Source organism: Apiospora phragmitis, assembly GCF_038363925.1.
Source record: "Apiospora phragmitis strain CBS 135458 chromosome Unknown utg000011l:1.0-3236445.0:1.0-3240683.0, whole genome shotgun sequence".
In the NCBI taxonomy this organism is placed as follows: Eukaryota; Fungi; Ascomycota; class Sordariomycetes; order Amphisphaeriales; family Apiosporaceae; genus Apiospora; species Apiospora phragmitis.
In genome coordinates, this window is record NW_027117411.1 from 362,299 (window position 1) to 384,701 (window position 22,403).

The 22,403-nt window shown below is 53.5% G+C and overlaps 12 protein-coding genes across 12 annotated transcripts; 6 read left to right on the forward strand and 6 right to left on the reverse strand.

Annotated features, from left to right (window-relative positions):
- Nucleotides 1-1,022: 1,022 nt before the first annotated feature.
- On the forward strand, nt 1,023-2,657 carry PG994_012930 (uncharacterized protein; the record flags this gene model as incomplete). The annotated part of the gene is made up of 1 exon (XM_066864339.1): nt 1,023-2,657. The coding sequence occupies one exon, from the start codon at nt 1,023-1,025 to the stop codon at nt 2,655-2,657; it is 1,635 nt and encodes a 544-aa protein (XP_066709300.1).
- Nucleotides 2,658-3,618: 961 nt separating this feature from the next.
- Nucleotides 3,619-4,187, reverse strand: PG994_012931 (uncharacterized protein; the record flags this gene model as incomplete). The annotated part of the gene is made up of 2 exons (XM_066864340.1): nt 3,619-4,045; nt 4,105-4,187. The coding sequence occupies 2 exons, from the start codon at nt 4,185-4,187 to the stop codon at nt 3,619-3,621; spliced, it is 510 nt and encodes a 169-aa protein (XP_066709301.1).
- A 1,679-nt stretch (nt 4,188-5,866) lies between these two features.
- PG994_012932 (uncharacterized protein) lies at nt 5,867-6,884 on the forward strand (the record flags this gene model as incomplete). The annotated part of the gene is made up of 4 exons (XM_066864341.1): nt 5,867-6,068; nt 6,174-6,259; nt 6,323-6,686; nt 6,757-6,884. The coding sequence occupies 4 exons, from the start codon at nt 5,867-5,869 to the stop codon at nt 6,882-6,884; spliced, it is 780 nt and encodes a 259-aa protein (XP_066709302.1).
- Nucleotides 6,885-7,100: 216 nt separating this feature from the next.
- On the reverse strand, nt 7,101-8,027 carry PG994_012933 (uncharacterized protein; the record flags this gene model as incomplete). Its single annotated transcript, XM_066864342.1, has 1 exon — nt 7,101-8,027. The coding sequence occupies one exon, from the start codon at nt 8,025-8,027 to the stop codon at nt 7,101-7,103; it is 927 nt and encodes a 308-aa protein (XP_066709303.1).
- A 988-nt stretch (nt 8,028-9,015) lies between these two features.
- Nucleotides 9,016-9,488, forward strand: PG994_012934 (uncharacterized protein; the record flags this gene model as incomplete). The annotated part of the gene is made up of 2 exons (XM_066864343.1): nt 9,016-9,202; nt 9,268-9,488. The coding sequence occupies 2 exons, from the start codon at nt 9,016-9,018 to the stop codon at nt 9,486-9,488; spliced, it is 408 nt and encodes a 135-aa protein (XP_066709304.1).
- Nucleotides 9,489-9,879: 391 nt separating this feature from the next.
- PG994_012935 (uncharacterized protein) lies at nt 9,880-10,974 on the forward strand (the record flags this gene model as incomplete). Its single annotated transcript, XM_066864344.1, has 1 exon — nt 9,880-10,974. One exon carries the CDS (start codon nt 9,880-9,882, stop codon nt 10,972-10,974), a length of 1,095 nt encoding a protein of 364 aa, XP_066709305.1.
- Nucleotides 10,975-11,098: 124 nt separating this feature from the next.
- On the reverse strand, nt 11,099-12,081 carry PG994_012936 (uncharacterized protein; the record flags this gene model as incomplete). Its single annotated transcript, XM_066864345.1, has 3 exons — nt 11,099-11,422; nt 11,483-11,714; nt 11,810-12,081. 3 exons carry the CDS (start codon nt 12,079-12,081, stop codon nt 11,099-11,101), a joined length of 828 nt encoding a protein of 275 aa, XP_066709306.1.
- A 1,269-nt stretch (nt 12,082-13,350) lies between these two features.
- On the forward strand, nt 13,351-14,034 carry PG994_012937 (uncharacterized protein; the record flags this gene model as incomplete). The annotated part of the gene is made up of 1 exon (XM_066864346.1): nt 13,351-14,034. One exon carries the CDS (start codon nt 13,351-13,353, stop codon nt 14,032-14,034), a length of 684 nt encoding a protein of 227 aa, XP_066709307.1.
- A 1,036-nt stretch (nt 14,035-15,070) lies between these two features.
- Nucleotides 15,071-15,528, reverse strand: PG994_012938 (uncharacterized protein; the record flags this gene model as incomplete). Its single annotated transcript, XM_066864347.1, has 2 exons — nt 15,071-15,169; nt 15,337-15,528. The coding sequence occupies 2 exons, from the start codon at nt 15,526-15,528 to the stop codon at nt 15,071-15,073; spliced, it is 291 nt and encodes a 96-aa protein (XP_066709308.1).
- Nucleotides 15,529-16,349: 821 nt separating this feature from the next.
- Nucleotides 16,350-17,989, reverse strand: PG994_012939 (uncharacterized protein; the record flags this gene model as incomplete). Its single annotated transcript, XM_066864348.1, has 4 exons — nt 16,350-16,481; nt 16,588-17,019; nt 17,399-17,714; nt 17,841-17,989. 4 exons carry the CDS (start codon nt 17,987-17,989, stop codon nt 16,350-16,352), a joined length of 1,029 nt encoding a protein of 342 aa, XP_066709309.1.
- A 1,391-nt stretch (nt 17,990-19,380) lies between these two features.
- PG994_012940 (uncharacterized protein) lies at nt 19,381-19,836 on the reverse strand (the record flags this gene model as incomplete). The annotated part of the gene is made up of 3 exons (XM_066864349.1): nt 19,381-19,520; nt 19,603-19,736; nt 19,817-19,836. The coding sequence occupies 3 exons, from the start codon at nt 19,834-19,836 to the stop codon at nt 19,381-19,383; spliced, it is 294 nt and encodes a 97-aa protein (XP_066709310.1).
- Nucleotides 19,837-21,059: 1,223 nt separating this feature from the next.
- PG994_012941 (uncharacterized protein) lies at nt 21,060-22,022 on the forward strand (the record flags this gene model as incomplete). Its single annotated transcript, XM_066864350.1, has 3 exons — nt 21,060-21,185; nt 21,340-21,382; nt 21,427-22,022. The coding sequence occupies 3 exons, from the start codon at nt 21,060-21,062 to the stop codon at nt 22,020-22,022; spliced, it is 765 nt and encodes a 254-aa protein (XP_066709311.1).
- Nucleotides 22,023-22,403: the final 381 nt, after the last annotated feature.

Here is a 22,403-nt window from a genome sequence, read left to right on the forward strand (position 1 = left end):
GATAATTGGGCAGGTCATCACTGTACAGACTGGCAGTGTCAAGGTACATACCTGCGCGCGCGGGTATTGTCTTCACTTGTTGATCCATGGTCTGGCACCAGTGAGTGAAGAGGTGAAGCTTGGTGAAGCATATCTCATGCTCCAGCTCTCTCTGCGTGCCTTAAGTCCGACTGTTGAACCCAGGTTGTTACACTTGTACGGGACTCACGTCACAATGCACCGAGTTCCTGGCTGTCAGTGGGGCCCCTAGGTTATTGGGCTAGACCCAGGTGCTGTCGCCCCGTCGCATGGCCATTGGGGCCGCTGGTTGGCTGCTGGCCGGGGATCAAGCTTAAACGGCTACGTAGCTGTCGAGCTACCTACCCCCCTCCCCAAGCCCCCCTACCCCAAGCTCCCCGGTAGGGTCGCCGAGCCTTAGAGGATTTAGTGCAGTCATCAGTGTGTGTGCAGCGCATCGTCAGATGTTAGAATTTGCTTCACCACTTCCTCCGGCGACATCATTAAGAGTGTCCCCCACCGTTCTGCACGTACGGACGAGCCCTCGCGATCTTGTTACCTCGACCTCGAGGCATAGAGCCATATGGCTGATTCCCCAAAATAATACTAGGGCGGCACCTGCTGCAGATCAAACTGATTTTCTCCCAACCTACGGAGTACATCGCACGCCATTCACCTCCCATTCACTTCCATCTAACCGGGCGTGACCACCTCCGCGGCTTCCCTTCACACGCCGCAATACTTCATAAACATTTCTTTGCCATACGGCTAGATTACCTCATTGCAGTCTCCTCGTTCCTCCGGATTTTGCGCGCGTCCTGGTCTCTTTCCACCGGTGTTCTGCGCGCACTTCGGCTTTCCTCCAATGTCAACACCTCTTTCCACAAACGTTCTACGAACACCCCAAGTACCTTCCTCGACGTCAACGCCTGTTGCCTCTGGTCTACGCTCACGCCCTTTCCTTCAGCGCATACGATTTGACCGCTTCCTTCCGTTACCTGCAATCCGGCCTTCCTGCAGCAAATATGGCGCCGGCAATGCTTCAATCCAGCCTTCCGGCTTGCGGCCGAGCACTTGCACGTTACTCCGCTGCTGCTGCCATCCGCCCCAACACGATTCGGGCTCATCAAGTCAATGTTTTCCCGGTAACTCCCACAATTCACTCCGCTGTTACCCGGGAGCGTCCCGTATTCCTGCGCCGATTCAATTCTCTGCGTACTTATGGTACCTCGGCCGACAAGAATAATAAGAACGCTGGTTCTGAGGCAGCAAAGAAGGAGGCAGCATCCGAGGATGCTACAAAGGTGGATAATGCAGAGGCTACTCCTCAGGCTACGGCTGCTCAGGATACGAGCCCTCCGCCTTACAAGGAGTCTGCCGGTCCGCCCGCATACGATTGGGAAGAGGACGGCAACTTCGACATTGAGAAGTTTACAGACCTCCCCTATGCCAACTTCGGTGTCAATCAGCACATTGTAATTGAGAGAGAGTTCAAGGAGTGCTTGCGACAGGTCTTGTGGCAGTTTCGAGCGCCCGTCCGCTATGCCTTTGCCTATGGCTCCGGCGTCTTTCCTCAGTCTAAGAAAGGTAAAGACACTGTAACCGAGGATCAGATGAAATCCGTTCATCCCAAGGCGCCTTTGCCCGTACAGAAGGCTCAAGGTTGCGAACCGAAGATGATCGACTTCATCTTCGGTGTCACGCATACCCAGCACTTCCATTCCTTGAACATGAACCAACACCGTGACCACTATTCGTCACTTGCGTCTCTTGGATCTGGTGCAGTTTCCTTCGTCCAAGATCGCATGGGTGCTGGCGTCTACTTCAACACCCACGTCACTGTCGATGGTCTTCTAATCAAGTATGGAGTGGTTTCTCTGGACACGCTGAAGAAAGATCTTCGGGATTGGAACACGCTGTACCTGGCCGGTCGCCTCCACAAGCCCGTCAAGATCCTACGTGACGATCCCCAAGTTCGCATGGCCAACCAGACCAATCTCTTGGGTGCCGTCCGAACTGCTCTGCTTATGTTACCTGAGAAGTTTACTGAGCATGAGTTGTATGCTACCATTGCTGGCATTAGCTATATGGGTGATCCACGCATGGCGTTCCCGACCGAGAATCCCCGCAAGGTTGCCAACATCGTTGATCACAATATGCAGAACTTCCGCCGCCTGTATGCTCCACTGATTGAGTCACTCCCCAACACCGAGTTTGATGACCCTGCCTGCAAGACACTGGATTGGATCAGTATCGAGAAGGATCGCGTCATGCCGATCCGCCAGGACATGAACCCTGTCAAGCGCGGCAACATGGTACGCCGTCTGCCCAAGGAGTTCCGCTCGAAGCTGTACTTCAAGTATCAGGAGAAGTTCCAGATCCCCCAGCTTGACTTCGACAAGATGATGAACGAGTCCACCAACGAGGACACCGGCTCGTTCAAGCGACAGCAGGGCGGCGGCTTCGAGCAACGCATCGCCCAAGGCGACCCTGAGGAGCTCCGTGCCATCGTCCGAACTGTCATCCGCAACACGATCAAGTGGCCCAGCACCACCCAGAGCCTCAAGGGACCGCTCACAGCCGGCTTCCGCAAGACGTTCCGCTACGTCGGCGAGAAGATCGGCAAGTACCGCCAGGGCTCGAAGATGGAGAGAACCTAGGAGCTTCTCCGCGAGGAAGCATTTTGGACGGGCGTGGTGATCCGGATCATCTGGGACGGCATCGTCACGGGCCTCGTGTACCTTAACTTCTTGGTCCTCGTGGCTGCCACCATTGTTGGGTTCCTCGCCCTTTGCATCGGCTTGGTCCAAACGTTGAAGGGAGAGCTTGGCTTGATGCAGTAAGGGAAAGGGCCAAAATTCTTGCAAATATTGGAAAGCCTGTAAATAATTACTATAATAAAACGAAACAATGATGAACAAGCAAAAACGATATAATCTTTTTAAGCAATTTAATGTGCTCATTCGTCGTAGAGCTTATTTGAACAAGAAATTTGAGCAAGAAATACAGCCAACCTAACTAGAAGTGTGACCGCGTTTACGAAAACCTGCGGAATTCTCCTGGGAATAGAAATGAACCGACTTCGAAAATACATGCGAGTCTATGGCGACCGCTAGTAAAGAGGAAGATACTCGTTCGCGATCTTTATATCATTAATTGGGGGTTGATCTGCCTCAGTTCGTCCTCGAGGTTGTCGCGCTAGACAGCGACTGAACACAACTGCATTTCAATGCCCTGGGGATCCGGGTCGGCCGACTGGCGGCTCTCCAGGGGGATGGTTGCTGCTGGGCGTGATGCGGTCACGACCAGTGATAAAACGCATATATCTGAAGGCTTACCCAGGACCAAGGGGACCTCGACCACAGAAGGCACGCCAACAGCAGCGACGACGACGACGATTGATGATGACGATGGTATGGAGGAAGCAAAAGGCGCTGGGTTGGGCTTGTTATAGGAACTTGGCTTTCAATGACGATGGAAAAATGAGGTTGGAATCATTAATTCGAGTATTAATTACAAGATATTTCGCTATCAATTACATCCCGCTTGTAAACGCCCCTTCATGTCATAAATCAAGCATATCGTGCTGCACATCGGTAGCTACCTAGGCAGTAGGTGACTCTACCACTTCTTCTTGGCGTAGGTAGCGACACCGTCAATCACCTTATCAGTGAAAGTCTCATCCTCCTGCTTGTTGTTGTTCTTCTTGTCGTTGCCGCCGCTGAGCATGCCCCCGAGCATGCCGCCAACGCCGCCGCCAGAGCTCTCGTTCTTGCGGCTGTTGTCGTCGTCATAGCTGCTACCGCCATTGCCGTGGCTGTTGTTATTGTTGTTGTTGCTGCTGCCGTAGCTATCGTTGTTGCCGTAGCTGCTGTTGTAGCCGCCTCCACTGCGGTTGCCGTGAGAGGACGAGCCAGTGCCATACGAGTCGTTGTCACGTCGGTCGTTGCCGCCGCCATAGGAGCTGGAGTTGCCACCATAGCCGCTGTCCTCGTTGTCCGAGCGCCGGGAGTTACCGCCGCCGTACGAATCCCGCTCCGGGCCACCCCTCCGTATGAGGAGGATGTGTTGTTTCCGTAGGAGCCACCGTTGCCCGAGGAGCCGTACTCGTTGCGGCCAGAAGAGGCGCCGTATTCAGAGCGGCCAGAAGAGCCGTAGGAGGAGTTGTTGTTGTTGTCGTAGGAGTTCATTTTGAATGTGGATTTGAACTGATGTGTTTATAAGTGATGGGTGGCTCGGGGGAGAGGCGGCGAAGTAGAAGTATTTGTTGATACAGTGATTAGATGATGGTAAGTTTGGATGGTGATGCTGAATTAATTGAGATGAGAGGGTGAAGGCGGACATGAAGGCCCTTATATCCTCACGTTCTCATGGTAGTCACTTCTGAACGAGTAGGATGACTTCATCAGCAACCCGACCACTTTACACTTGGCTTTACACCAGCCAAGCCCGCATCGCGTCCCAGGCAAGGGGATGTGAAGTCATCGCGCACCCACCTGGATTGACTTGTTCTTAGCTGGAGAGAGCCCCTACGGCATCGTATCGCGGAGGTGGATGCTTTGAGATCTGCATTCTGCATGATGGCAGTGAGGCTATACTGCCGTAGCTAAACTTGGACAGTCGTCAGCTCAGCTGGTCAAAATCAGGGTCTTGCTGCATCCATCCTAGCCAGAGGGGTGGTGACCCAGCTGGCGGTGCTGTGTTGGCGGGCGATTCCGTCAGTCAGTTTATTCTAAGGTTAGAAGTAATCGGCACGACGGCTAGTTTGCCTACACGTAACCCGGAGACGACCCCGGGCCATCAGTCCAATGCGAGACTCTGGATGGCAATGCGGGTGGGTAGACGGCGGATGTTACCGAAATCAAGTTTCTGGGTATTGCACGCAGGCACGATTCCAAAGATAGGTTGACCCACTCATTATCAAGATGGACCAGGGAGTCGGCTATTCAGGTTTCTCGTCTTGTTATCTGGTGTAGGTGATCTTCTGGGATAAGGTGATTCGTGAAAGCTGTTCCTGGATTCCTTGATACGCCGTTGACCCGCAACTGGGGGTCGTCCCAGGAATGACGTAGTATGCTAGGATAGCTTCAGAAGCTCTAAGGGGTCCGTCTGAACAAATGTTCGTATGCTACTGCCCCTGGGTTGAAGCATTCATATTGACCAATTGACATTGTCATAATTCTACTTACCTTTCCATGGTGAGAATAGGAAACCAGTGGCTCTCTGGAGCTGTGTCGCGATGGTAGATTGCTTCCACTAAAGTCACTTGCGCCAGCGCGGGTAAATAATAAAGGCCCGTACTCCCCCGCCCCCAGCAAGCGAGAACTGCACACGGGAGCAACCTCAAATGCAGAACACCAACCATCCTCCCCAGCGACTTTCGTCGGCTTGTCGTTCTTAATATGTGTCATTCCTTGACATTCAGATCTCGTTAACAGCCAACCTATATACGATATGGTCTACAGACATCCAATTGAAACGAAAAGCTTTGTAGGACGCTCACCATGTTGGTTATTTCTACCCGAGTTAAGGTATTAGAGAAGACTCGAAGCACCGCCGTCAATTGGCTCTAGGCGCATTCACTAAACCAAACTTTCCCACCACGATTCCCCTGAGGCTGATCAGTCGATTCTCATAAACGGTGTTGGATATATCGTGAATAATAAGCGACGCAGATTTACATGTGACAGAGCTTCTGCCGGATATCCGTAGGAATCATGCATCTCCGGGGAGATTCGTATGACGTCATGAAGCCGTTTCTGCGTTGCCTTGGGAACTCTTGAGTACAAATTTGAAATTCTCACCCTTCGAGCCTGAGTCGTCTCGAGCCAAACCCATTCGTTTCCTAAGATCACATTCGTTGAGCAACATGGAGAGCATAATGGAAACGTACGCCGACGCGGTGAAGTTGGAGCCGTCCGAGGCAGAAGACTTGCACGCGAAGCAACCAAAGTACGCAATCACCAACGGCGTCGCTCCGCCCGTTGTCGGCTCCATCCCTGAAGTGCTCGTCACGGTGCAACGGAAACCGTTCTTGCAGCCAGAGGACGACGAGCGACTACCGCACACAGGTTAGTATACACCCAACTTAGCTGGGAGAGAGAAAAAGCATGACAACTGCTAACATTGCATCTTACTCAGGGACTGCGCGCGCCAACCTCGCAGCAACCTATGAGAAACCGCCGGGACCACCGAGGGCGGATGGTCCGAGAAGCATCGTGACAAGACTGTGCTTCAGCAACACTGCGAGTTCTTTGACTCCGTACGTAGACACCATTTACACGTACTTCCACACCTCTAATTAACACACGCGAAACCCCATCAGGACCGCGATGGTGTCATTTGGCCCCTTGACACGTTCCGCGGTTTCCGCGCCGTCGGATTTGGATATATCCTGTCCCTACTGTCGGTCTTCATCATCCACGGCAATTTCTCGTACCCGACGGGCGGCAGCTGGTTCCCGGATCCCTTCTTCCGCATCTATCTCGAGCGCATCCACAAGGACAAGCACGGCAGCGACACGCAGACCTACGACGCTGAGGGCCGCTTCGTGCCGCAGAAGTTCGAGGACATCTTCGCCAAGTACGCCGAGGGGCGCGACTACCTGACGATCTCGGATATCGCCAATGTGCTGAAGGGCCAGAGGGTCATCATGGACCCCGTCGGTTGGTTCGGCGCTTTCTTCGAATGTAAGGCTGAACCCTGTTTCTTCATGTCGGTTGACAATGCGATCGATCTGATTATACTGATACTCGAAAGGGCTCGCTACGTATCTGATGCTCTGGCCGGAGGACGGCAAGATCACGAAGGAGGATATCCGGCGAGTGTATGATGGCAGTATCTTCCAAGTTATGGCTGACCGACGGGCCAAGAAGAACAAGGATTAAGATTGAAGACGAGAGAAGCTTGCAATGTGTAACAAGCGAGATTCATATACCGCTTTCATAGAACGGTCTGTTTTAAGCTGCCAATATACGTCCCGCCCAAATGTGCCAGAATGGGATCATTCGCCTTGAGCCTAAAACGAATAGCTAGGCCTACACTCTAGGTCCACTGGATATTGTATAATTCACATGAGAGCCTCCATAGTAGTTCACAGGAATCTAACCAGGCCCGAATGTCTCGCCCCCGCCCTCCAAGTACGCTGTCTCTTCCTCCGTCGTGTCCCGACCAAGCCACTTTTTGCGGTGCGGGTACCTCCCGAACCTGCGGATGATCTTCATATGCCGCTCCCCGAAGTCCAGACTGTTGCGCAGCGACCCCGCGGCCGCCTCGTCGCCCGCCTTCTCGGCCTGGGCGATCTTCCCGCGGATGTAGCCGTCGAACTCCTCGTGGTCGGCCAGGTCCTCCGAGTGCATCAGCGGCATGTACAGCCAGAACCGCTGGACGTCGCTGAAGCCGGGCCCCTCCAGCACCTGCCGGTCCCGGACGTTCCACGACACCGCGCGCGCGAGCCGGTCGTAGTGCCCGTAGACCAGGCCCTGGTCCTGCCGGTAGACGTTGCGCGACAGCTGGTCCAGGAGCAGCACGATGGACAGGGCGTTCCTGCCCGCGTCGCCGCCTTCCTCGCCGTACTGCGAGGCGAAGGGGCGCGCCATGTTCGGGTAGTGGGCGCGATCCGCCTGGACCGTGGTGAACTCGGGCAGCGCCAGCCGGTGGGGGCCGATCGAGTCCAGGGCCTCGGCGCCCGCGGATCGGCACTGCGCGTCGAAGTCTTGGCTCCCGCCGAACCAGCGCATCGCCATTTCCTTGGTGGGTGCGGCGCTGCCGACGTCTTGGGCGGACAGGCCGCCGAACCACACGTCGTTGATGGACTTGTAGAGCGAGGCGTTGAACACGCGCGGGTTCAACGCGAATCCGCGTAGCCCCGCCATGTCCGGTGTCTTGTCGTGCGTGTCGGGGTGCCTGGTGGTGCTGCTGCTGCTGCTACTGATTCCGCGATTGAAAAAGAGCTTGTAAACAGCGATTATGACGATTGGGAGCAAGCCTAGCCAGGCCAGGGTCCGAGGCCGAGACAGATTGGATGGCATCCCTTCTATACAATAGCGTATTGATGCTAGTTTATGCTTAGTAGTGGATCAAAGCCTAATGACTGCACGGGCATTTCGGAATGCTTCAGCTCTATGGGCACGCCTTTGGTCTAATTGCTGACACTATCTCTACATGTACCTACCTTCTCTTTCTACGAAATGATCAGGATTGGTAATCACACCATGCTTTTTTCCTTATTCTTCTTTTTACCATGGACTAGCCGCTTTGGAGCCCAGCCGCCTAGTAGACATGGATCGCTATTAATTCCACCACTCATAGCCTCAGCCACCAATCACAGATCCCACGATCTTCATCGTCTCGAGACATCAGACAGCGCGATTCAACCCGCTGGCTATATATGTATTGGCCGGATCATGCTATAAAGTCAGAACGGTTCTGGAAGTATCGGGTTGCCTCTAATCCAATAACACGCATGGGTAATACTCGCATGAGCAGCATCTCAGGTTCCAAACAGAAACAGGCACACGGCAGTGATTCTTTGCTCTTCTGCATCGGATTCCCCGCTACCTTTGACTGGATAAAGGCTCTTCGGATGGCATTCAGAAACAGCTAGCATTCTGAAGTGCGAACCCAAGAGCCATGTGGAACATACAAAGATTTCCTTTCACGATTGTCCCGGCCATGTCCAACAAAGAGCAAAGCCAGACATCGGACAATGGCACAACACATCCCTGTTGCTCATAAAACCCGAGCAGGGCCCATGACCAGAAACAAAGTCATTGATTGATTGCATAATACCGTCACAAGGAATTGTCTCCAGTATCAGAGCTGAGTATCACTAGGTCGCTGTTGTGTTTTTGCTGACGTTGTTTCGTTTCAAAGGTTCGCGTTCACGGCATTGACAAAGTATTAAAAGAGCACGCCTTGGCCGGTTGCTATCATGGCCGTCGCTGTAGCCCATCCGCTTCCATTCGAGTACACACCGCTGCTCAAATCGACCATTCCAAGCGGAATTACCACGCCACGATGAGCAAGTTGACGATCGTTATTCCCGACCGGCCTCAGTCGAGGGTGCTGCAGGTGCAGCCGCGACTAGAACCGACGTCACCGGCTGATAATGTAAACACGACGGCAGTCGCCAACGGCGGCGAGAATGAGGACAGCAATACCCGGCGTGACTCGGACTCGAGCTCCTGCACTTGCGACGTCCTCAGTCCCTTCTCGATGCACTGTGAGTATTGCGTGAGAAACGGGCTGGACCACCCGCGCCGCCGTGAGCACGACTGGATGGCCACGATGGAGGAAGGCCGGCTCTACACCTCCTTTTCCCCGTACCCGAGGAGCGACGGAGCGCGTGGACGCGCTGCCTCGAGAACGAGGAGATGCTGGCCTTCTTTGAGTTCATGATCGTGCTACAGATGCGGCTGCTGGCGATTGCAGTGCCGACGGCGCTCTTGTTCATGCTGGTGTTCATGTGGTACGGGAACAATGTAGATTAGGTAGACGAAATCGACCTAGGTAACCTCTTAGATACGGTTAGTATTAATAGCATATACTTTTCATTTTGACTCATATCAGACCTTGGAGAGTGTTGCGACTTTTCGCCGCGCTGCTGTAAGGCGTGTATTTGAACGTCATGAATTGGTTATCCATCTGATAAAATGCTGGCCAGGTGCGCTAGATTACAGGGGCTAGCTGTCCAATCGGGGCGCAGCACGCTGCCCGAACACTGAATGCAACCAGGATCGGCTATGGCATCATAGATTTCAACAAGACAAAGGTGAGTAACTTAATTAAAGCGGGAGAAAACTGTGATTAGCTAGTCATTCAAGGATACCGTGGAGAAAAAACCCTTTGCTGAATTATACATACTGAATGAGCAAAACGACTATGAGTGCCCAAGGCGAGAAACTGATGTTCAACATTAGCGATCGTGCCAAGCTACGGTCAACGCTGCTGCAAGCCACCGACGAGCCCGTCCTTATCCACCTCAACGCCGACACTACCTGGCTGGTCTCCCTGCCGTACCCACCCACGGCCACGAAGCCCGCAGACGGGGGTCGCCGCCGCTTCAACATCCTGCTGGACCCGTGGCTGCAGGGCCCGCAGTCGGACGTCGCCGCGTGGTTTTCCACCCAGTCCCACCTGGTGGCGCCGAGCGTGCAGACCATCGACGAGCTGAACCTCTTGCTGGCCGAGGCGGAACAAGGAGGTGCCGACGACAAAGCGAAGACGGGCGATGACGATGGCAAGCAGCCCACGTCGTCGCTCATCGATGTCGTCGCCATTTCGCATGAGTTCACCGACCATTGCCATGAAGCCACGCTGAAGGAGCTGCCGCGGGAAACGCCCGTCTTCGCGACCGAGAAGGCCGCGGAGCTCGTGCGGTCGTGGAAGCATTTCGACAGCGTGACCATGACCCCCGGCTTCTCGTCCGACACGGGGGACTGGCAGAAGACGTTGAGCGTTCCGCCGCTTCCGGACTGGGTTGGGATCGGCCGCGTCATCACGGCCGGCAATGCGCTCTACTACCACTCGGCCGTCATGATCGCTTTCAAGACCGTCGCGCCGGCGTTGGGCATGAACAAGATGGATGGGGGTGACGCTCGATTCAACGGCACGGATGCTGCTGTCGTATACTCGCCGCACGGCATCAAGGCCACGGATCTCGCAGCGGTCAAGGCGGCGGGGATCGAGACGCGGGCTCTTCTCCATGGTCTCCACGACGTCCGCATCTGGATGACGAAACAGCTGAATTTGGGCGCCCTGAACGGTCTGGAGGCGGTCCGCGCGAGCGGGGCCAAGTACTGGATTGCGACTCACGATGAAGAAAAGAAGGGAGGCGGATTTATCGCGCCACTGCTGCGGCGGACGAAGTACACACTCGCGGATGCGGTGCAGAGCGAAACCAAGAACATGGGCGACAAGGCCCCCGACTATCAATTCGTCGAGCTGGGGTCTGGGGACGCCTTGGTTTTAGCCTGAGATATTGGTATGCCATAAGCTTCGTCATAGTTGGAAATACACGATATCCATCCAGTATTTAGTAATATTCAGGCATGCATTCAGTATATGTACATGTCCCCCCTCCCCAACGCTAGGTAGTAGTCTACCTGGCTGCCCCTTCAAGCTCATACGTGACATTTGGAGCTTCGTATATTTGTTGAGGCGCAGTCGCCATTTCCGATGGGGCATATTTCGGAGCCGGGCTGGCGTAATAGTTATCGGGAAGTTGGGCTGCAGGCTGAGCTTCTTTCTGTCGCCTTCGTCGCCTGAACAGTACAAAAATTGCTCCAGCAATGGCGAGAAGCAGGGCGAACGCCCCTACTGCAATACCTGCTGCTGCGCCAGCTGACAGTCCGCCGCTACTACTGGATGAACTCGCTGTCTCTGTATCCGAAGCCATATTCGAGTCATGACTAGGTGTAGGAGTCTGCTTTGTCATTAACCTGATGATTCCCCCAAGTTTGTCACCAAGAGAATGTCATCTTACATTTCCCAAAGGTGCTGAAGTGATGAGGTCGCTTGACTGGAAGCGGATCTGTATACTCAATGCGTTCACTCCGCCGTATGCACCGCTGCTCGTTGATGTCACCGTCTTGTCATATTCATCAACGTCAACGACCGTCCACGTCACCTTCAGGATGGTGTCGACAGGGATTCCGCAGCCCAGCGTTTCTTCCCACTGGTAGGAACTGGACAGTTGACATAGGTATTCGAACTGCCTATGCCATAAATTAGACCCCCGACTTTTCCCTCAAACCGGGCAGTTTACTGTTGGGGTTAAAAAGAAAAAGGAGTCCGTAGAAGATTCACTCACGTTGGGCAGCAGGTGTAAATTGTCTCGGATTCTTCATTTTTTCTGGTACACGCGGGCGTGAAGCCGAATGGGCACGATGTTGCTGGAGAGTAATACTGTGAGCGGACTCCGGCGTAGACGCTGGGGTAGCAAGAACCCCCCTCTGACGGGCCCTGGAGAAGGTAGTAGCCCGGCGACGTGTGTGTCTTATAGATCAGTTCGAGCTCGTCGGAGCAGGTGGATGGCAGCGTTGCCGCCGTGGTCAACGGCCCAAGGTTCTGTTCAACAACCATGGCCACCGACTGTGCTTTTGTTGTTTTGGTAGGTATGTCGAGAAATTCCCAAAGGTGCCAAAATGAGCAATGAAACAATTCGGCCCATGGTGTTCTCGCTTTAACCAAGTTGCAGATATTGACATTCCCCTCTCTGTACAATGCACCGCTGGTTCAGGCATCAGTACGGTGGAGTTGACTCATGCAAGGGTGCCATCATGCCTTCCACTAACGAGTACAGCGCCCGTTTGAAAACCCCCGCTATCCAACCTCATTATTACCACGTGCCATTCTTTGGCGTTCTGGTGTTCTCCTGTGTCCCTCTACCATTTCATAACACAGGGACGGATGCAGAGAAGAACCTAATTACGCAAACACACGATCATGACAGCGCCAGTCTTTGCGCCGACAGTCATCCCTTGAGCCTGGAGCATGGAATCCAGATCGTATCACGACGGTGTGGAAGTTGGCTACCCGCCCAACAGGCTCGAACTGAACTCCGGACTGCGTTGCTAGGCGCCTCCGGCGGCCCAAGTGGACGCCCCTAGCCGTGATTGGGTACCGAGCGTTCGGTTCACGAAGACCAGGGGGCCGTTGGTCGTTAGCAAACGAGATGATTGGCTCTTAGCTAGTCTGTGGAATTTGGACTTGGGAGCACGGCTATGGCCCCAGGCTTAATGCTTGAGGGGCTGCTCGTTTGCCCAGCCCGTTTGCCCGTGTAGAGCGGTTGTGTTGGCAAGTTGGTTGGCGACTCAACACCCTGTAATGCATACGTTTCCAACGGGGGCATCCAGCCCTCCTTCTGGTACTATCTCTCTTCTGCCCTTTTTCCCTCCCACCGGCGTCACTATATTACAATATTGTCACCCGTTTACCGATTTCAGCGGGGCCTTCCGCTATTGATACTTGTCAAGATGGGGTGTCTCAAATCGGATGAGCCATCTTCTATACTTGATAGGACGGAGTCCCACCGGCCTGCTCAGCGCCAGGGATATCGTCTGGGTCACTTGATGCTCGGTTTTATCATAAGCTTCACATTTGCCTATTTCTGCGTATTCTCTCCCAAGTCTTCGCTAACCAAGATTCTTGATGTTCGTAGCAGCCCATCTCCTGACCCCCTTTTCTGCACGAGGTGGCCTTCACTTCTCTCGTCTAAAATGAGGCCTATATGGTTACTAATCATTATGACAGTGTTTCACCTTCATTTACAAAGACGAGTTGAACAATACAGTCTCCCGGCATGATCCGGTTACGCCCGAGACCGTGGCTCCAAGCAGCCAGCGACTGGCCATGATCATCGAAAGCGACGTCTCGGCATCGCCGAATCTGATCCCCACCATGTTGCACTTTGCTTCTGTACTCGGACCCGCGTGGTCGCTTGTGCTATTCACCCTGGAGGAACACTGGAAGATGCCGTACTCGCCCGCGTTCGTTCGAGCGGTTCAAAGGGGCCAAATTGAGATCCGCTTCCTCCCGCCAGCGACCGAGCTGACGAGAAGCCACCACGTCTCGGACTTCCTCACCCGACCCTGGATATGGGAGCATATCGAGTCGGCCCACCGCGTCCTCGTGTTCCAGCTGGACAGCATCATCTGCTCCAATTCCCTATACACCATCGAGGCCTTCTTCGAGTACGACTTCATCGGTGCCCCGATCGACCCCCAGTATGGGGCGGGCTACAACGGAGGGCTGTCGTTGCGGAACCCGAAACTATTCGTGGCCATCGCGAAGGAATCGGACTTTCGGCAAAGCGCTGACCACGAGTTCGAGGACCAGTGGTTTTACACAGAGGCCGTGAAGCGAGGAGCCGTGCTCCCAACCCAGCTCGTGGCTCGGGAGTTCTCCGTTGAGACAATCTATCACGACAGGCCGCTTGGTTACCATCAGCCTCAGCGCTGGCAGCGTGATAAGATGAAAGAGGTCATGGACTGGTGCCTGGAAGTCGGTATGCTAGTTGGGCGTCGTGCAGTATGAGCTCTGAGGAGCTATACAAGGTGGAAATGTGTATGATTAAGTGAAATTACCCGCAGTATTTCAAGGAAACTTGAATAAGAATGAATAGCCCCCGTGAAGTTCAACAGTTTTGGGAACGCGAAAACGCATCTTTTGCTCTCTAATCAATGACCAACCTAAGCCCAGGAGGGGCTTTTTAGCCTGTAGCACCGCCTGAGTAATCCAAGCAACGGTCATGCCCAAAAGGCCGAGTTCAAGGGAAGCCCTCATGAAAATCATGGGCACATGTTGTACTGGAGGTTTCCTAAGTAATCACTCAACCCAAGACACACATTTATTTCAGTGTGTAGGTAAGCATGGCGATACCAGCCCTGAGCATATTTGTTTGCCACAAGCAAGAAGCTCTCACCCGCTGGTACTGGTATATTCTAGGTCAGCACGCCGAAGAACATTCGATAAGTACCTTGAACCTTGTAGATAGACTTAAAAGGCCTCTATAATACAAAGTATAAAGAAATAATACATTATTAAATTTTTATAATCTATATAGTGCTGAGAAAGACTACCCAGCTTACTAAATCTGTCCGTGTTAGCCACATCTGTCTCAGCAAGCCTGGATGATAATCGAGCGCCGCACTCGGGGAACGAGAATGTTTCCTCTTCGAGGCGTCTGGAGACTTTGGCGTTGATGTCAGCACCACCCCTGGATAAACTTCTTGATCACCATATCGTGTTGCCGAAGATTGTATGTATCTTCCAGTGGAGGCTGGAACGCGAATAGCCAGTGAAGGCAAGTGATCTTTTGTAGAAAGTGTCATAGCCCACATAGCCCCCATCGGCTTCGAACTGTTTCAACGCAGCGTTCAAGGCCCCGGGGTCTCTTGTGCCCAGTGCAATACCAGTGCGAAGCTGGATAGACTATTAAAGTGGTCTACCTACTTATATAAGCCTGTGGAAATTAATCGGCTAGGTATATAGCAGGTATCGTCTCAGCCATCTAACACGCCCCCGTCAGCAACAGTCCCGCCCGCGCCTAAGCTAGCATAGTATATCAAGCTTAGCACATTTTGAGCCGGTTCTGGAAGCCCTCCTCGTCTGGGTACATCCGGCAGAGCTTCGCAGACTTGCAGACGGCCTTGTTGTTATGGCCCTCGTACTGAGACCCGGTGCAGGAGCCATCATTGAATACATCTGGCATGCTCCCCGAATTAACAGTAAGGCGGTGGCACTGGGAAAGGGAAGATGAGGAAAAAGTCAGTTCTTTGTCCTTTCTCAAAGGGGGGTAGGTGAATACGAAACAAGAAATAGGTAATTATATCTTACCCAGGTATCGTAACCAGGTCCCTCGTACATGCCCTCATTGTTGATGCACAAGTTCTTGGACGTAATCTCAGCAGCATCGTTCTGGCAGGCGCAGACCAAGTCCTCCTTCCAGAAGCCCCTGGCGTCCCCGGGGGTCGAGTCAGTTTGGGAGGCACGAGGGGAGGAAGGGGGGGAGTGGAGGGGGTTAAGCATCCTTAAACGGGGCTAGTTGAGTCTTACGGCTCCAGTAGTAGCACCCGTATTGGCAGCCCCGGAGCAGCGAAATCCGTGGTTGAGGACTCCTCAGAGCTCGAAGTAGCTGCAGAAGAGAAACCCAGACCCGTAGCTGTGGTAATACATGGCTCGATCAGGACTGAGCCGTAAGACACCAAGGCTTCTGAGACGGTACTAGTGGGCGTGATGAAATCTAAATATTTTGTGACATTTGCCTCCACAAAATGCTACGGGTCCGTTGTGTTGGTCGGCACCGGCTCCTCAGTGGCGGTGGTGACCTCTGCTCTGGCTGGAAGGACTTTTACTTCAGCCATGGGTGGTAGCGCTGTGGCGGATGGGACGCTTGGTGTAAAACGTGCCAATACCAGGAGCCTATGAAGGAGGGGCTACATCATTGCGGCGGCGAGGTAAGGACCGAGTGGTTGGTGAGCTCGTTCAACACATTCAACAGACAAGGAGTGAGCGTATAAAGAAATATTAAATTCAGATTGAGGACTCAAAATGGCATTCTTTGGCAGTTGCCTATTGGTATTACGGGTAATCAGGGGCACAGGGGTTGATCCTGATAGTTGCATTATCACGCCTCTTAAATGGATGGTTTTCTCAGTACAGAATCCTCTGTCAAAACGGGGAGCAATTTCCCAACTGCTGTGTCACACTTGCATTATTTGAATATCCACGACGAGGTTTAGTCCCCCCTCTTCAGGCAAACTAATGTATATCTTATTTTATTGTTAGAACATGGATACTATTTTTCAAACCGCCCATACCGTTCTCCAAGATACCTGGTATTCATTTGCTTACAAAGCATTGCCGTTGACAGCATCATCGTACGCCACGTCTTGTAGCATCGCCGTATAGTCCCCCTCCATGAGGCTGATCCTCCCCTGTATCCGCTTCTGCCGAGCAAACTCCTCGAGCTCGGTCCATGACTTGGAAAGAGAGCAGCCCCTTCGAGTGGCGCAGCCGCAAGGCGAAGGGCAGCTGCTTCCGCATCTCGTCGAGCCGCTCGGGGTCGCCGCCGCACTCCTCCCAGACGTCGTCGATGGCGACCTGCGACAGCGGGTGGTTGCCCCAGTCGATCCAGCCGCCGTTGTTGTCGTTGTGGACGTCGGCGCCGCCGCCGTGGGCCCGGTACCACCACATGGCCGTGTAGATGGCCTGCAGCCTGGCCTCGGTCGAGACCGCGTCCGCCAGCGCGTTGCAGTAGAGCGCCAGCGCCACCATGACGCGCGACCGCGTCGGGTAGAGGCTGCCCGGCACGACGTGGCGGTCCACCGTGTCGAGCTCCGCGCCCGTCATGGTCCGCACGGCCTCCTGGAGCTGCCGCGGCTCCTCGACCGACTCGAGCTTGGCCCGAGAGGACCGCGAGAGGGTGGCGCTCGCCCAGCTCGATGCGGGCCAGCGGCGCGGCGTACCGCACAAAGGCTCGGGCGAGATCGTCCCCGACACCGAGGAGGTCGAGAATGGCTAGAAGGCTCAAGACAACCAGCGAAGGGTCTTGCCGGTATAATAGGGTGCGATACTCGTCGAAGATGCTATGTAGGAGGTCAAAACTCGCAGCTAGATGTTGCCGGCTTCGCAACTTCGCGACCGCGAACAGCAGTTTCTGATACCTGACTCTCGGCGTTAGTATTGCTCTTTTTGGAATAAACGAGATGTCCCAGGAGGGGATAAAGGCAACTTTTCGAATAAACGGTGAATCTACCCCCCCCCCCCCGCCCCCCCGAGACACTGGGATAACGAGGGATAACGACAGGAATAGGAAGGAATAGACCCCGAAAGTCGCTTACCAGCTTGCTACCGGCTGGGTATCAAACCCGAAATACTCCGGAGAGAAGTCCCACACCCCTGTCTCGAAGCAAGTGTTTGTATAGGTCGTCACAGCTCGTAGGGCCGATTCGATGCCAGCCAGGTCACCGCGCACATCTAACGTTGTAGGAGAGAACCGGGCTGTAGATAACAGAGCGGATCTCTTTCCCGGGGCGGACTTCCGCAAGCGAAAGGACGACTGGTGAAGGAATTGCCGGATCCGATGTGGATCCAGGTCGCGATGGCGTGGAGTCAACGTCCTCTTAGCCGAAAGCTCCCCCTCGCCTGTATAGGCAGACTTCATGTACTTTCGGATACCCCACCGCTTTAGACGGTCCTTGTACATCTTTTCTCTGGTGACGATTGACCTCATTAGCCCGATGTACGGTACTTCTGCCTGCTTCAGAACATTAAATATGACAGGTAGTATATAAGGGGCAGCATTTCAAGCTTTTGCAATAGTTAAACAGAGCACTTACGTAGCATGGAACTCATACTCTTGAGCCATCCAATCCACGACTTCCTTCAGGGGCCGGTTTTCCTCGCTGTATAGACGAGTAATGATACTCCTATACCCCTCCCAGTCTCGATACATGGCCAACTTGTCCGTCGTGTTAGTCATCTCCATGTTGATCGGTTCCGCTATGGTTCTTTGGGAGGTTTTTTTCGAGGGGGAACCTAAAGTGGAAGCTGGGGCTTTACGATTCTTGTTCCGCTCTGTTCATGATATATAGAGGATAGGGGAATGATAGTCCTTCCATTCACCGCGTGAGTCAAATGTCTAAATGCAGTGCATGGCTCGCATCTATTTGCATTAATTAGTGGGGCACCAGAGTGGTATGGCTGCAATGACAATTTAGATATCGTCCTTAGCAGCAGTGCCGCAGCTGCTTACTTCTTACCTAGGTAACTAGTCCATAGGCGGAAAGTAGGCACTTTTAGCATTGCGATTTGATTGCTTGTTTTCGGTTAGCAGATGTAGTAGCTCGGCCGAGCGCCTTTGGAGTGCCAGGTACGTAGGGGTAGGGTAAGAGACAGATGAGAACCCCAAAACGAATCAGACCACTAGCGCTGATAGGAATTGAACCTATCTCACCATCTGTGTATGGGGTATCTGAGACCTTGCGCTTCGGATCCCTGCCGGGCGTAACGACTTCCTTCGCCTTGCAGGGCTGGCTAAGCATAGACGCTAAGCTGCTTATTACATGCTTTGCTTCTATCGCTTCTTCTGGGCAGTGAAGGATCAGCTAAGCCTCTCTGTGTACGTACCGACAGATTGGTAGATTCGCCGTATCGAATCAATATCAGTCAGGTCTGGTCATGGGTATAAGGAGTCGTGGCGCGCGACGACTTCCTTCACTACGTAATCAAATGCTGCAGCGCAGGGGCTCTCAGCCCCTTCTTCAATCGGCTATCGCGAAGGTCTGCTGACAGCTGGGAGTTGAAGTGAATGAAAAGGTAGCGAGGTAGGATTGGCCAGCCAAAAGCAAAGTCGGTCAGTCCCTGTCATTGTAATAGCGTATCTCGCTAACCACTGCAGTCGCGGGGGAGCTCGCTATTTCTAAATTGCCGAGGTTATGTGATTGGATGGTTCGCCCAATGACAAATACCTAGGTAAAGTAGTGGACGTCCGAAAACCACATGGCCAGATGAGATGCAGCCTAACACGGCCGCAGCAGTTAACGTAATCAAACAAAAATCATATCGATCAATCAACGCGAAGACCGAAGAAAGCAAGAATAACAGTCACTAGGCAAGGTGAGGGAGGTCAAGTACTTTGCAAATCAATTCGCCCGATTAAGGGTGCGCGGCATCGCTCTAAGCCGCAGGTTATATCATTGGTGGGGGGGTATTGTTGTCCTGAAGTAAGAACCATCTTCCAACGCCTTTCGAACATGCCATAATGTGATTACAAATCAAACCAGCCGAGTTGCACCAAAACAGCGATGTCTTTACTCCGACCTTCTTCTTCCGTTCCAGCCACAAAAAGGGGAGACCGAGAAAAGACAAGCCGCCGCTCTAGTACAGACCAATGGCGATGTCACCACGGACACGGGCCGTCAGATGGACCTCGGCCTCCAGATCGAGCTTGATACCGACCATGAGAGCGGCCTTGGTGTTCCTGCCCTGGTCGTCGACAGCGCCACGGAGCAGCTGGCCTGTAAATCATTATGCATCAGCTTGGGTTTCTTCCTGGCTGCGGGTAACTCGGTTGGAGCGACAAGGTTCATGATTACTTACCGGCAGGTGCAGACAGGCCGGAGCTGGTGGGCAGAGGAGGAAGACCGGTACCAGTTTGCTGGAGCTGGCGGCGCCCGCCACGGGCCTGACCATCGGAGGAGTCAGAGTCGAAGGTGGTGTCCTTGGTAGGCATACTAAAAGACATAAGCCGGATTAGCTAAGCTCGAGGCTGGTATCCCTGAAGCTGGCCTGTCTCGAGGGCAGAAAGACTTACGCAGCGGTAGTGGAGGCCATTGTGGAGTTGGTGGTGGTTTTGTTTGGGATTAGGATGTTTGGTGTTGGTCTTGCTTCGAGATATAACCGTGCAGGCTCAGAATTAAGTAAAATGTTGGATCTCCAGAGATCTTTAGAATGGGAATTGGATGGATGGTGAGTGAGGAGGAAAAGAAAGCGGTCTTGGACAGCATCTACCAGTGTCTTATATACACATTGACTGCTTCTCCTTTCTGGCAGCTAACCGCGTAGTTTTCTTCTTGCAACTAACTAGTCGTACTCCGTAATGTGCCGTCCAATATGCCACGCATGTTGTAGTGCGTTGTGTTGCAGCTCTAGGCCCAGCCAAGGTGGCCATGGTTTCGGGTCTGTTCTCAACAATCAGACCGTTTTCTGCCGATGACAGTCGGGCTCGTCTGATGATTTTCGGACTCTGTGCACGACAAGTATGGGACCCAGCCCCTGGTGATTTTCTGTTTCGAGCGTGGGCAATGGAGCCGGGAAGGTCGCGACATTACATCGCGCTTATCTGAGATCCATCCGAAGCTGCGTTTGGGCACAAAGGGTTGCACAAGTTTTGCACAAGGTAGCACAAGGTCGCACGAACATGGGAGATTTCATACGCTCAAGCCGCCAAAGAGTTTGATGTCCGACTCCGTAAGGGTCTCAACCGGCAAATCCGCATGAGACGGAACCTGGGGTTGATGTCGCATCGGAGAAAATCATGGGCGGAGTGGTCCGAGGAGTGGATCCCAGAATGGCGCCAGCATAAGGCCATTCTTGCAGCTAAGACTTTGAGCCTCAAGTCTGAAACGAGAGCGCATGCGAGGGTCTGGAAGGCCAAGAACAGTACCAAGGGCCATGAAGGGAAGGGTGAAGGGAGAGAAGAGTGGCAAGGGAGCGAGTGCCCAGAGTAGTTCCAGAGTACCATTCACCCGACTTTGACAAGGTTGCTTTCCTGGGATGGTGGACTTTGTTTTGTTTCTGCGAGCCAGGCAACAGAAAAAAAAAGTTAAGCTCTCTCGTTTCCAGCATTACCCTCTTCCCATCTGACAGCAGTCGTTGAACACGCGACGAACCAATAAGCCGATTGGTGATACCCATTAGCCCCTTGATCGTCCATGCCCATATCTTGGATCAAGCCATATTCCATCTGTCGTTAGATAGTTACTGTTACCTGTACTTCCCTGCATCAATTGAGAGATTGACAGACACACACGCACACAAAAACTCCGACCGCCAAAATGGTACTAGGAATGCTCTTAGCCATCACCACGTGCCCGGCCATGCTGGGCACCCAAGAAGCCATCCGCCAGAGTCAGTCAAAGAACCGCCGCGAAGAACACCGAGCACAACGATGCAATCTTATGGTAAATTGCCTCTCGTCATCGAATCGGAGCCATGAGTTACATGGCAAGACAGTTGTCTTGAAAGGGTCAAAGGTAAGGTTCCACGAGTCCGGACATTACTTATCCATATCATATTCGGCAACCCAAATCAAATCACTAATCCGGAATGCAATAGCTTTTCGTGGACACTGGCAACATCCCCGACTTTGATGGCTCGGGTTTGGAACCGCACAAGTTCAATGGCTACTTCTTACCTATCCAGACTCAGAATACGAGGGGCTCGTCAGTACGATAACCGACGTGGCCCCCATTCTGAACTGGATATATGTGCACAAGGACACGTACGAAGTCAAGTACGGTGTACGTGACTACGCGCAGCCCAATCTCACTGGTCCCTGGGACTGCACGCGGCAGGACAGACGCATGACCTTCGAGGGATGGGAGGGCTTCGCGGCGGTCGAAGTGGCGCCGGCCGTCTGGTCGCTATACTATGACCGCGACGACAACGGGTTGCGGGAGAAGCTACCACCCGGGACCCGGGTCTTGGAGGTCGAGCTGACGAGGAGGGAGAAGAAGGTGACCAAGCCAGACGACGAGGATCAGCCAACACTGGACGAAATGTTGGCGAGGCAAAAGCGGGAGAGGGCTGAAGAAGAGCAGAGGACGGAGGAAGCGCAGCGGTCCGCGGAAGGAAAGGCCTCAGGAGAAGAAACCCAACCCACACAGACACAAGCGCAGGAACAAGCGCAGGCACAACCACAAACAGAAGCACATGCAAGCAGTCCGAAGCAGGATCCAGGAAAAGTAGCGGGCCCTGCGGTAGGGCAGACCCAAGCAGCACCAGTGGCAGTTACATAGACCAGGGTAGGCATTTCCAATAAAAGTCAAAGTCAGGTCAGCCTCGCTTTTCAACATCAGACAGCCGTAAAATGTCGCCGGACGGATGGATGATGAACATGTTCTCCAGGGACGTTGACCCCGTGCCAAGGACCGGGATAGCAGCGGTCGACGAATCACGTCCAAGGTATTACGGAGGGTGACAAAGCTTCTTCATTCGTTTTCAGTCGTGTCAATCGATCGGCGGTATGGGAATCCCTTGCGTATCTTGCAAAAGACGATGGCGTGTTAATGAGAGGGACACCAGCCGTTTTCCTTGGCTTGGCCGTTTGAAGTGGTAATACGGCGACAGCGCGGTGCCCAGGGCAATGGGTGTCGCGGCAGGTCCCCACTCCCAAAGCC